Source organism: Colletotrichum lupini, chromosome 10 (genome assembly GCF_023278565.1).
Source record: "Colletotrichum lupini chromosome 10, complete sequence".
Taxonomy (NCBI): domain Eukaryota; kingdom Fungi; phylum Ascomycota; class Sordariomycetes; order Glomerellales; family Glomerellaceae; genus Colletotrichum; species Colletotrichum lupini.
The window spans coordinates 103,955-117,740 of record NC_064673.1 but is presented as its reverse complement, the minus strand read 5'-3'; the positions used below and the strand labels follow the sequence as shown (position 1 = coordinate 117,740).

Here is a 13,786-nt window from a genome sequence, read left to right as displayed (position 1 = left end):
AAGCGATAATTACTTAACTATAATTAAGCTACGAAAAAAACTACTTAAAAGATATAAAATAGGGTACTAAGAGGCCGTAAAAAATAAGATTTTTAAGGTATTTAACCCTATTATATACGAGTAATAAATAGGTATTTTTAATAAGTCCTTAAAATTTATAATTTTATAAAAAAAAGGGCTTAATTTCGTTAATTATACTTAATAGCTTATACGGTTCTTAATAGCCTATATAGCTCTTTTATAAGCCGCTTAGTATTTACTTTTAACTATTTTTATAAAATACTACTTAAAAAGAGGTAGGTTAAAAAAAGAAGTTATTTAGAAATTATAAAGAACACGAGGCTTAAGAGGCTAAAAGTATATGGGATAGCGGAAATTAATAACTAGTAAAGATCCTAAGACTAATTACTATATCTTCTTATAGTAATATAAACGTCTATTACTATTATTATAAAAAGGAACTACTGAAACCTACCTTTTTATATTAAGTAAAAAGGAGGATCTTAGTAAATACAATAGCTAATAATTTAAAAAGGTAGTAATAATTATTAAAAATAATAAAAATAAGAGTAATAGCGAGATAGCGAGAAAAAGCGAGAATTTTTTAAACTTTAATAAATTCGTTAAGTAGTAAAAGCACGGATTTATTATAACTAGCGCGCGGATTAAATATATCCTTATTAAAATTAAATATATTAGTAACTACTAATATAGGTATAAGCTAGAGTACGACCCTTAGTAAGTTAGGGTAAAGAAAAAGAGGACGAAACCCGATCCTAAATAGAATCCTAATCCTTTATAAATAAATAAATATTAACCCGGATTATTAAGGGACGTAAATATATAGAATTATAAATTAGCCTAACGGTAAGCAAATTAACACGGTATTAATTTATTTAACTAAGGTTTATAAAAAAAAGGGGCTATAGGGGTAACCACTATTTTACGAGATTATAAATAACCTTAGTTACTAGCTAAATAAATAGTTCGCGAGCGCAAGCCTAGGGATTATAAAAGTAGTTAATAAATTCCTTTACGGACGAGGGGTATTACTAATATAATTATAATTATAAAAGCTATATAAAATATTAATAGCGATAATTATAAAGGAGGAATTCGTATTATAGAACTAGGTATAGGTTAATAAAGCGTATAATCGCTTTAATAAATTTAAAAAAAGGGTAAATAACCTAGACTTTCTCCCTATAATTACTAATAGAAATCTATTATTATAAAAGGATATACTAGAGCAAAATATAATATTAAAAGTATAATAATCGATAATTCTACTTATTTTAATCTATAACTTATTATTATTACTAATATAAAATTCGGCGCCGATCGGCTAATAAAAAAAGAGGTAAATAACTTAAAGTTATTGATAATACGTAGCGACGCAAGGATTATATATAAATATTAAAAATCTAATAGTAAATACGAGGTAATTTATAAACCTTAAAAAAATCTTCTTAAAAAAGAAATTATACTCTAGGGGGAAGTATAAAGTCTTATAAAAAACCTTAACGATATTTTATAATTATTATAAAAAAGTCGGAATTAAGGAATACTAGTACTATTCGGTAATTAATATCGTACTTATAAATAAAGCTTTTAATTATTATTACGAAACGGTACGTAATTTTAATTAAAACGACTTTTTTAATATAATTAACGTAATTTAAAGCCGCTTCGAGACTTATAATAAGAACCTAAAGCTCCTATCTAAGCTACGAGCAATTTTTTTTATATTTATAATTAGAATAATAGAGGGTAAATTACGAGTAGAGATCTTTAAAAAGCTTATTAATCAAATCGATAAGCTAATAAAAACCTAGCTAAATAAGGGGATAAACGAGCGGAAAGTTAGATATTTTTATACCGTAGTTTAGCGTATACTGGAGGTAAAAATAACCCTATACTAAGTACCCAAAAACTACAAAACGCTCTACTTAAAGCTAAGATCTAGCTTTAATATTAAAATAAGAATACCGTACTAAACCTACTTCTAAGTATATAACGGCCCTTATTAATAATATTAAGTCGATCGAACGTATAATAAAAAAAGAAAAGAGGCTAAATACGGTAATTACTAATAAAGAGGCCTAGATTCGTTGAATGGGTAAAGATTTAACTTATAAGCAGGGTAATAAAAAAGGTAATATTATATTTATAAAAAGGATAAATATTAGTTAAATAACTACTTCAAAGAAAAGCGTATTAAATTATATAAATAATATAAAAAATCGAGGGTAGTAGATTGTAAAACTAGCCCTCGTCGGTTTAACTAATTCCTTATTATATATAAAGGTAAATCCGGGGGTACGGAACTTAGTAATAGTAGCTAAAGTAGTAGCTTAAAGTATATACCCCTTATAAGAGATTCGGAAAATAAAGAAGATCTTACCCCCTATATTAATAAATTAGATTATAATAAAATCGACGATATTAACTACTCTTTTTTCGCCCCATTAGCTTTTAAAAAATATACGAGGCTAAATAAATAAAAAGTAGTAAAAGCTCTTAATAAGTAGGCTTTTATTTATAGATAATAAGGGAAAGTCCTTTAAATAACGAATATAGAGGTGGCTAAAAGGGTAAATTTAATAGGGCTAAAGCCTATTCTCTTAACGATTAAGGAGAAGACGCTATCTCTCTTAATATTTAAAAAAAAAGAATATAATACTAAGTAAATCTAGGGGTAGCTAGAGGGGTCCTTTTTATATTACTTAAATCCCTTAAATACTAAGCTTATATAGGTATTTTATACGAGCGAAAGGTACGGCTTAAATAATGTTTATAAAATTGTCCTAAATATTAGGGTATTAAAATAGTTAACTAAAAGAAAAAGGTAATTCTAAGTACTATAAAAGATCGCGCTAGTAATACTTAATATATTAATAACGGGTATTACGAGGATTAGTTTTAGCTTAGGTAAGGAAATCGTTACTTTAAGTATAGTAAAAATAAAGACGTACTTTAAAACGATAACTTTTTATATTTTACTTATTAATACCCCATTTCTCTTATATTTAAAAAATATAAATCGACTAAGTATTATATTCAATAATATAAAAAATAGAATCTCTAGTAATAAGTACTTCGAGATAATCGAACGACGATAGGGGCATGCGTTTATAAAGCTTATTAATAATACGAAATTAATTAATTACTTAACGAAAAGTAAGCTTGAAAAACTATACTAAAGATTCGGGTACCTATCGGTTACGAGGCTATATAACTTCCTAAAGTAATTAAGTAATAATAATATTAAAATAGGGGCGCTAGAGTAGTTAATAAAAATATATTACTAATACTAAATAAATACGCAGAGCCTACGCAAATTTAAGTTTAAATTGCGTAATAAGCTTAACTTTAACTAAGAAATCGTTATTAATATTTTCTACTTAAATAGTCGGCTAGTACTATATATAATTAACGTAGCTATATCCTTTTAAGTAGGGTAATTCCTCTAGGATTTATAAATAAAAATAGTATAAGTAGCCCTACGAAAAAGCTAGATCGATATATACTAAGGACCGTTGGATAGTATTAAAACCGACGCTAGTACTAGCTTTAAGTTAGTAAAGTTTAGGAATAATATAACGGCCTATAGTATATAACTAAAAGTCGTACTTATTAAAGCGTATTATAATATTAAAAAAGTAAAAAGGGTATATTAGTAATTAAAAAGGGCGTTTAGAATTATTAAAAAGAAAAATCCGGATTTTACTAACGACGAATGCCTCTAAATAATACTTAAATACTATAATAATATTATAGGGCCTAACGGACTTATACTAATACTATTAGTATTTAGAATATATTTAAGAACGACCTTAGCCTCGCTACCGTTACTAAGCATAAGCTAACGAGCCTAAGTAATTAAAAAAGTAATATAAGTACTGCGCGAGGTAAGTATAAAAAAGTAAATTAATAAAGTAATTACTACGCGCAATAGGCTTAATATAAGGGGTAATTTAAATATATTACTAAATTTAGATATATAAGTATAGCGCGAAATTACTTAATAATAAGCTAGGCTATATAAATGAATTTTTATTAATAAGTACTCTTATATAGTTATAAAAAATTATAACTAGTTATTTAAAATATTAATTACGGTAGTTAAACCGTACTATATAAATCTTAATAAAGTAATTTCTAACTTATAAAAAGAAGAAGAGCTAGGGGAAACTATATAACCCGTAGTAAAAGTATAAGAAATTATCCTTAATAAAATCGTTATAATAATACTAATAGACGACGAGGAAAAGGAAATTACTAAAAGGGTACTAATATTACTAGCGAGATATTACGGAAGACCACGATAGTAAGCCCTAACGTAGTAATTTATTACTAATAACGAGGTAATTAATACTTTTTATATAATAAAAAAGAAAGCCGATTTTAAACTAGCGGTTAAACTACGTAAAAAAGGCATAATTATAACTATTAAAAGGCCGTATAAGGGATTAGATCTTATTAAAATAAATACTCTTTATAATCGAGGGGTCTATTAGTTTATCCTATATAACCTAAAAAAATATATAAACCTCTATATATTTAAATTACGAATAGTTTATAAGATTAAAAAGAAAGGAATACCCTAGCTATATAAAAAATCTAAATACGTAATTTAGGAATATAATAATATTAAAAAAGCGACGCTATTTACATAATTACTTACTATATAGCGCTATAGCTAATAATTAATAATAGTATTAATAGTATTACTATAAAAAAAGGGATACGAGATTTAGAGCCGTAATATTACCTAGGCCTATACTTAATTAGCCACAGGGCTTATAAAGAAAATCCTAGCTTATTTACTAAAAAAAATAGCTAATAAGTACTTAAAAAGCACGATTATTAAAGTACTTAAGCTACTATATAGGCTTATAGAATCGGGTACTTATTAATAAGCTACTTACTACGATTTTTATATTAATTAATTATTAATAATTACTTCTATATATAACCCGTACTTATTAGTTACAGAGTACGAAGGTAACTAATTTAGGATCGTTAAAATATAAACTAACGATATATTAAGCCTATTTAATATTAACTTTATAAAAAAGGAGGATAAGGAGCTTTAAAAAGCGGGCTTCGTAATAAAGCTAAAAAAGATCCTTATAATAAATACCCCCTTAGTATTTAACGGCGGGATTTTTATAATTAAAAAGGAAACTATTGTTTTTTAATAAAAGGGGTAAAGTGAGAAAATTAACCTTATTAATTTAAATATAATTAATATTAAAAAGCGGTATAAGGCTAAGCTTGTGCGAGGGGTATATATTATAAATATTTATTAACCTAAGGTAATTTTTAATTACGCTAAGGTAGTATAAACTATAAATCTAACTAAACGAGACGTTAAGGTACTTAATAAGTAGCTTAAATAATAATAAACAAATCTCGATCGAGGTTTCGTTTACTACCTAATTGACCTTATAATTAATAAGCTCTATATCTTTATTAATAGGTTATTTACGAATAATAACGACCTTATTTTATAATTAGGGTATATTATTATCCTAGCTAATGAGAGTATAAGTAAGAGCGAATTTACTATATATAGTAATATAATCCACTACTTATTAACTAAAAATAAGTGGGTAATAAGAAGTATATTAGCGTTAGAGGTTTATAATATAATTAATAATATTAACCTCTCTTACGCGATTTTAATAATATTAAAAAAGATTACTAATCGAATTAGCCTTTTACTTATTCTAACGGTTATTTATACCGATTCCTACTCGCTATATAAATACCTTATTAAATTAAAAAAAAAAAAAAAAAAGAGGCTTATAATTAATATTATAGCCCTTAAATAATTATATAAAAGGCGCGAGATATTCAAAATTCGTTCAATTAATAATAAAAATAACCTCATAAACGCTTTTGTAAAAGTAGTACTAAATAAGGGATTAGAATAATTCGTAAGTAGCAGAAAAGTTACTATACGAATAGAGGAATAGGTTATATAAAAAGAGTAAAGAAAAGGAGGAAAAGGAGATAATATAATAAACGGGCCCGAGGTCGAATCATACCTCTAATTATAGTAGTTAAATTAATAAAAAAAAGAGAAAGTTAATATTAGATTAGAAGTCTAATTTAACCGCGGTATATAGCCGACTATTTAGGGGCTAATTAGGGGCCCTATTTACGATTATTATAGCTAGCTTAACTTATAGTTAGAACCTCTTTTTTATACTTATTACGTAGATATTTATATAGTTTAATTAATCTCTTCGTTAACTACGGTTCGAACTAATTACCTTATAATAGGGATACTAATAATTAGGTATATTATTAATAATAATAGCCTATTTATAACTTTTTATAATCCTTACTTCTAAGCCCTCCTCTATTAGTTAGATTATAATATTATTAACGAACTTTTATTATTATATAGAAATATAAAAAAGGAGCTAAGTAAGATCTTTACTAAGAAAAAAGATATAATTAGGGTAAAGATCTAGAGGTTAATAATAAAAGTTTATTTATTATTCAATTTATAAACCTCGCTAATACGGAATACTATTATTACCGTTTTTATTTATTTTTTAAACTATACTAAGTAATAGATATAATACTTTATTATTCTATAATAATAGTATAGTACCTATAATAAGGCTAATATTACCTAGACTATAAAATTAGTAATAAATAACTAGGAATTAGGTAACTAAGTTAGAGTAGTTATTTATAATAATACTTTAAATAATAATACTTACTTAGGTTACTTATATCCTATATTATCTTATACTTATACTTAAGAAGATATTCTTAATTAAAAAATAAAGTACTACGGTTATATTCTTAACCTCGTTAATAAGGCCTTTTTATTTAGTAATAATAAAAAGGTATTTAAGTAAAAATTAGATATATTAATTAATACTAAGTAATTTTAAAAAGATCTTAACTTTTAGTATATAAGGGGCCCTATTAATAAGCTTTAGAACGTCGTTAAATTTATTTACTTATTACTTTAATAATATAAGGCCTTCTTTGAGGTTAGTAATAAGACCGATAAGAATAATATATTTACTCTTTTTAAAGAGTCGTTATAAGAGCTTATACTAATACTTAATAATAATATAAAATAGAATTCGATATATTTTATAATATAGTACTTTTTATAAAAGAGAAAGTAAATTTATACTTTCTTAGTAACTAATCGAGCTCATAAGGATCTAAAATAACGGATCCTTATTAAAGACGTTTTTAATAATAATAACTAGTAGCTACTAGCTAAGCTAAAAGTAATACTTAAGCTATTTTATTTTTAAATAATAAAATACTAGGGCTAAGGTAAAAGAGATAATTATAGCCGTTTATAAAAAGTAATAATAAGTTTCAAGTATTTTATTAACTATCTCGAGGAGTAAAAGAAGTTATATAATAAACTTTTTAAAAAAGAGATAAATCTTATAGCTTTTTAAATCGTAGCGTTATAATTATAATTAACGTAAGTAATACTACTTTATTAATAATTAGCTTATCGTTAATTTATATCTTAACTTCTTTTTTAACTTCTAACCTTAAGTAATATCCCTCGTTATATTTAGTTTAAGTACATACTTAGGGAGCGGGTAAAGCTACTTCTTAGTAATAATTTTAATTTATAAGGATATTTCTAACTATTAGTTATTAATACTTAGTAAGTCCTTAATAAGTATTATATTAAGTTAAGTAACTCTCCGCTCTATATTATAATAATTATTTTTTACTTTAAATAAGGATTAAAATAGCTAGAAAAGAGGTAGGATATACCTAAGTAAAGCTATTAGCTATTTAATACGAAAAAGGGACTTTATAATTATTAATAGAAATAGTATATAGACGAGATAATAAGTCCTCCTCCTTTATTATAATAGTTATAAGCTACTTTTAATACCCTTATAATTTTAAAGAGTATTATAAAAAACTCGTAATACTAATAATAATTAATATTTTAAATAATAAATATAATAATTAACTACGTACCTAAGCTTAATTAATATTATTTATAGATTATCCCTTAGCCGGTCCTTAACTTAATTTAATAATAGATTAATTATTAACTAACCTATTTAACATTAAGTAAGCTTATACTTAATATTTTTATAATCCTTATAATAGTAATAGACTACGAGAGGATATTTAGCCTTATAAAGTTAACTTTAACTTTATAGCGATTATTAATAAGATCTTTTATATTAAAAGAGGTTTAATATTTTAAAAACTAGCTTTATAATAGTACTATAGAAATAAGAAGTTAATTTTTTAATCAGAAAAGCTAATCGAGGTAAAGTCTATAAATTAGTATTATAAGGACTTTCGTAATAGCTTTATTTAATTCCCGATTAAGAAATCAGTTAAATCTATTAATTAATTATTAAATAATTAAATATAGCACGAGAAATAAGCTAAATAATTAAATACGAACCTTATATTTGATTTATTTATATAGGTATAAGCGCTATTTAGCGCATTGCTAGTGAAATTTTCAACTTTTGTAACTAAACCATGGTTTTCTATAGCCTACACAAGGCTCTTTTTGGCGCGTGCGCTATATGATCAAAATGGTTCAGTAGTTAAGCTTTTCGTAGTTTGTTTCGTTAAAGCTGACGTGCCTCGTCTTAAACAGTATGATGGGTTCCGGTATTTCATACCGTGTATATATAAAGAGGAGACTCAATATCAGCAGTTCTGACAGTGGCTGCTTTATTATAATTGAATCTAAATAATTTAGGCCTATTGCTGAAATATTAACACATAATCTTCTACTTATTTCGGAAGCTAAGTGGTTGTTGAAAGTCGATGCAAAGACTTGTGCAATCTCAAACTCTCCCTGAGTCCCCAAGAAATGACATGCCAAGGTTTAACTTCTCTGAGGCTGGGGTAAATATCTCTCAGAACCATTCAAAGCTTTTTCAATTGAGACTGTGTGATGCTAATACTTTCAATGGTGGGCACGAGGCGTGGACATGAATTACTTCGAACTGACAGCCTTGAACAGAGATTGAACATACATCGATATCTCCCACCAGGCGACCGACCAAAGGTTAATCTGATCAATGACTTAATAATAATTCCTTTCGTCCTTGTCATATTGAACGTTCCGTTTGAGAGAAATTCACAGAGACCTTGAACAAGATTGAAGAACTAGTGACCCTTTCGCCTTTTATCTGACATATCTGATTTGATCATTGCGTCTGTGGTGTTGAGGGCGTGATGCGGTTTGAATGCGATGTTTGTAAGGTAATTTGCAGGCGGCGAGGGACAGAGAAAATCAGATGGGTTGCACGTGGTCATCTTTAATCAATCACAAGCACCAATACGTGTATGATACGTCGTTATGTGGTTGTCGCGCAAGTCAAGATTCCAGACGAGATAAACATCAGTCTGACTATCTGCGACTTGACCACTTGCAACGGCTTTGGCCGAAACCTAAGTCTTTGGTTCGACCGTAGAGAAGAGGCGCACACGTATCTAGCTAAGGTATGAGATCGACGGTGAAGTCTGGAATGCGAAGTAAGGCCCTAGCGTCCGCACTCCGGTGGCGATTACCAATCTTTAATTATCGGTGACGTTTTGTCGGGGCATCTCTAGTACCCGACTATCTGACAAATCCGAATTAAAACGTCACTCCAACTCGGCTCAATCCAGCGCCGATGGAACGAGGAAGCGGTTTAGTTGAGTCGCGGGATCTAGTGTTCGTCCGATCGAAGCCATGAAACCAGTTCAGTGGTTACCAGCCTTTTGAAGGGGTCGCAATGGAGACTCGGGAAGACTTATTATTCAGGCTGAAGATGATGATTTTGCGCCATCTCATTCAAGACTAAAACATTCTGATCCAGAGTTCCAGGTAATAGGCATCAACACCATCGAAGTCTCAAAATTTCAAAAATGACAAAGTTAATAGTTGTTTGTGGCGTGACCGGCAACCAGGTGGGCAACTTGAGATGTTCTTCTGTTTCTACGAGCGAGTTCTGACCATACTACGAGTACAAAGGGGCGCTCTGTCGCAGAGACATACCTCAAAGAAGCTGGATGGAGGGTTCGTGGAATCACTCGAGATGCAACCAAGCCAGCTAGCTTGGCGCTGGCTGCTAAAGGCGTCGAAATCGTTGAAGGCGACTTGGACGATGCAGAGTCTCTGAAAGCTGCTCTTCAAGGCGCCAATATTGTCTTCGGAAACACCGTATTTCCCTTTATGTTGGCACTGACCTCGAATCCGCAATTGAAACCAGGACAGTCTGTCCTTGAATGGGCCTACGAACTTGAGGTTCAGCAAGGAAAAAACTTGGTAGAGGCCGTTGCCAAGCTAGACTCGCTTCAACTATTCATCTGGTCAACACTCTCAGCAACTCGAAAATGGTCTGGTGGAAAATTCCAGAATGTCTACCACTTCGATTCCAAGGCTGCTGTGGCTGATCACGTACGGATCCATTTTCCTGATTTGTACAAAAAGACGTCCATGCTGCAATTAGGCCTCTTCATGACCAATTGGAAGTTTGGTCCCGTTAACATTCCATGGGTGAAGGTGCGTGCATTTGGATATGTGCGTGCTCTTTGATTTGGGTTCCTTAGCTGATAAGCAATTTTCGCCTTCAGCGGCGAGACGGCACGATGGTCCTCCGTATGCCAGGAGAACTCAAATATCCAATTCCACATGTTCTCGTTCATGAAACAGGAAAATACGTCAAGGCACTAGCTCAGGCTTCGCCAGGCACGCATTTGCTGGCTTACTCTGAGTTTCTGACTTGGCCAGACTATGTGAGCCTGTGGGGTAGGATGACCGGAGTCCCGGCAGTATTTGAATCCATTACCATGGATGATATGGATAAGCTTGCTCCGGGAGGCTTTGGCCTCGAAATTGGGGAGATGCACGCATACTCTATGGAGTTTGGGTACTGGGGAAATGATCCGTCGGTTATATACCCGGAGCAAGTAGGTGCACTATGGTTAAGATTCCCGAACGAGACGAAGCTAACTGTCATCATTATTCAGCTTGGCCTCAAGGGAGAGCTGACCACGATTGCGAATTACATCAAGGGAGAGGACTGGTCTGAACTGCTAGGCCGGCCTGCAATGGATTGACGTATCAAAACTAGAGGGCCTTTTCCCCTCGTAAACTAGAATTTCATGTTGCTCTAGACATCTTTAGATGAGGTTAGTCTCATTGTATAAGGTACTTGCACTAGGTTCCCGGTGACGTGGGTTTGCCGTCTGTGGGATGAAAAGAGGCTCGAGCCCGCCGTAGTAACTGGAGTTATCTTGTCTGAATTTCAAGAAGATGAGATACTCATGGCTATTGAAGCGTTATGAACGTAGGTCACAAAAGGGGTATCGTTGAAGACGTGATGCAAGCCGGCATCGGTTGATCGATGGACCGATTGTCGCATCCCTCCAATTTGGCAGCCTGCTTCAGTCGAGCATAATTGCTTAGGGGGTTCTCTTCTGGAGCACTTCGGAAGCAGACTTAAGTTCGAATGTAAAGCATAACAAGGGGATTCTGCATCTGACGTTGATGATCAACTTTGTAGAGTAAAAAAGGTTATGGATTTCAGTTCCTGTTTTGCATTGGATAGAACTGTACGGACCTAGCAACGCCGTCTCTTTTCAAGGCACCTGAGATGCACCGCGATTAAGAGACACAAATTTGAGGATTGAATTGATTGCTTGAAATAAAGTAGACAGCTACAAGGTAAATGGGCACTGTTTTATTCAACAGTAGATTTGAGAGCGACTGGGGTTACAGTGCAATTGTACCCCCTCTCAAATCAACATCACAGACTAAGCACAGACTTGACAGTCTCATCGATGCTCTCAGTCTTCAAACCTAAGCGGTCGTTCCAAATACCACCCTTGACGTGCGTATGGTCTTCAAGTCCGCCTTCCCCGAGCACCAACGCCATGATCACGGCCGCGCCACCTTCCATGATCTCCCCTTTTCCAAGTTTGGAGAATCCGTCTTCCCTGATCGCTTGTGAGCTGACTTCAACTGTTTTCCATTTCTCGCCAGTTATTTTCTCAAGAGAGGCAAGAACCTCGAGTTGAGTAGTTGTGAATGATTCGGTAAAGACAAGCTGATTCTTGGTCTCGTCGGAATGCTTGAGGACGGCAACGATAGCCCGCCCTATTTGTGCCGTGTTACTTGCTGTGAATCGAGTCTCGCCGCCATCTACCAGAGTGGCAGTCTTGGTAGCAAGATTGAAGCCTGTCATCCCGAGTTTTAATCCCTAGAGCAGTTCAACAATGTCATCAGTTAGACACCCTGAAAAGCCGCTGAAATCAATGAATACAGCTAGGAGGCCTTACCCAATCAAAGAAAGGCCCAGTAATGATGGCGGTCCAACTGAGAACATCCTCCTTGCTTGCGAGCCAGTCAAGGTGAGCCTTTTTTGGCTGGAAAAATGGGACGGCTGCAATAACTTCATCAGACTGTAGTTGATGTTAGTCAGGGGACGTGCATCTGGTGCTGCCTCGTCTGCACAGAGGAACCCCATACCGCAGAGTCGGATCCATATTCGCTGGGAATAAATCTCTTCACGCCTGCCTTTATGGCAGCCTCAACGATTTTCTGCTGCTCTTCAAGAGCCACAATCGGGAGCATGCTGACAACTGCATCTTGGCCAACAAGGATCTTGATCAGGGAATCCTCACTGTAGTCGGTTCTGACAACTTTAGCACCCGGGGGGAAGATTGCGGAAGATCCCTCGCGGCTTAGAATGGTCAAATCGAGGTCAGATTTGAGCAACTCAGGCAGGACAGCCGCGCCGATATTACCACTAGCCTGCACCCATACCTATCATCAGCAGCCGTGGCAGCGAGAGACATTGTTGTAGGAACTTACACCAACGAGAGTGACTTTTTTCAAAGACATTGCGTGAGGTTCAAAGTTGTTCAGGATGCAATAAAGATGCCGATGAAGAAGACAATGAGGATGGTTATAGTATACGGAGGTTTATGGATGGGAGTTGAGGCCAAGATATTTATCATCTTCAGCCGTATTGAAGACGAGCACCTCGCTGCACATACAAGCTTTGAGTGAGGTTCGGTACAAATGGCAAGGAATCAAAACACATGTAGCTTAACCTCCAAAACCGACTAGTCTTAATGGAATCTGCTATGGTGATCTGAAAATGGCCTTGACTTACAAATCCACCCTCCTGTCTACCGTGTTCCTCCAGTAAATCTCCAGGGGCCGACGAAGGTCTGTAAGGTTATGGGACTCCATGTACATTGATGACCGCAAACAGGAATGCTTGTAGTTGCCTATAGTCGGCTCATCTAGTGTCCGCTAGTATTCCACAAATGGAACGTGCTGGGTGCAGATGGGAGGGCAACCACTCAACCGGGATGATTAGTAAACAACCAGTCTTTGAATATTTGTCTCGTCTTGAATCGGCTAATTCGTTTTTCCAGAGCCTCCTTTCTGAGAAAGCGGCCGCCCCAACGGAACAGATTACAATATACAAATGTTAGAGTATGAAGATGGCATAGGCCGTTGGATTGAGTCATCTCATGGACGGAGATCCAATTCGTCCGAGAGAATTCCACGCGCGAAATTTGATGTCGCGAAGAAACTCAAAGAACGTAGGCGGACCTTACAAACCGGCCTTTCTTTTTCCAAAGCCTGCCCACGCGTGTTCCTAATCTACTCGGGTATTTCAAACTCCAAGGCTCTAGAGTTTTCATCAGTCTATTTGGTTATCTCTGCGTTCTGCCTTCCTTTCGAGTGTCCTTGTCCTCCATGCCTCAATCTCACGCTTTTCTGGACAACCGAACA

At 33.1% G+C, this 13,786-nt stretch overlaps 3 protein-coding genes across 3 annotated transcripts; 2 read left to right on the top strand and 1 right to left on the bottom strand.

The window, feature by feature from the left end:
• Nucleotides 1-2,900: 2,900 nt before the first annotated feature.
• On the top strand, nt 2,901-3,122 carry CLUP02_17245 (uncharacterized protein; the record flags this gene model as incomplete). The annotated part of the gene is made up of 1 exon (XM_049296158.1): nt 2,901-3,122. A coding segment is annotated over one exon (222 nt), but the record flags the coding sequence as incomplete, so codon positions are not given.
• A 6,778-nt stretch (nt 3,123-9,900) lies between these two features.
• Nucleotides 9,901-11,094, top strand: CLUP02_17244 (uncharacterized protein; the record flags this gene model as incomplete). Its single annotated transcript, XM_049296157.1, has 3 exons — nt 9,901-9,942; nt 10,007-10,432; nt 10,609-11,094. 3 exons carry the CDS (start codon nt 9,901-9,903, stop codon nt 11,092-11,094), a joined length of 954 nt encoding a protein of 317 aa, XP_049137381.1.
• Nucleotides 11,095-11,783: 689 nt separating this feature from the next.
• Nucleotides 11,784-12,880, bottom strand: CLUP02_17243 (isoflavone reductase; the record flags this gene model as incomplete). The annotated part of the gene is made up of 4 exons (XM_049296156.1): nt 11,784-12,236; nt 12,316-12,438; nt 12,506-12,802; nt 12,851-12,880. 4 exons carry the CDS (start codon nt 12,878-12,880, stop codon nt 11,784-11,786), a joined length of 903 nt encoding a protein of 300 aa, XP_049137380.1.
• Nucleotides 12,881-13,786: the final 906 nt, after the last annotated feature.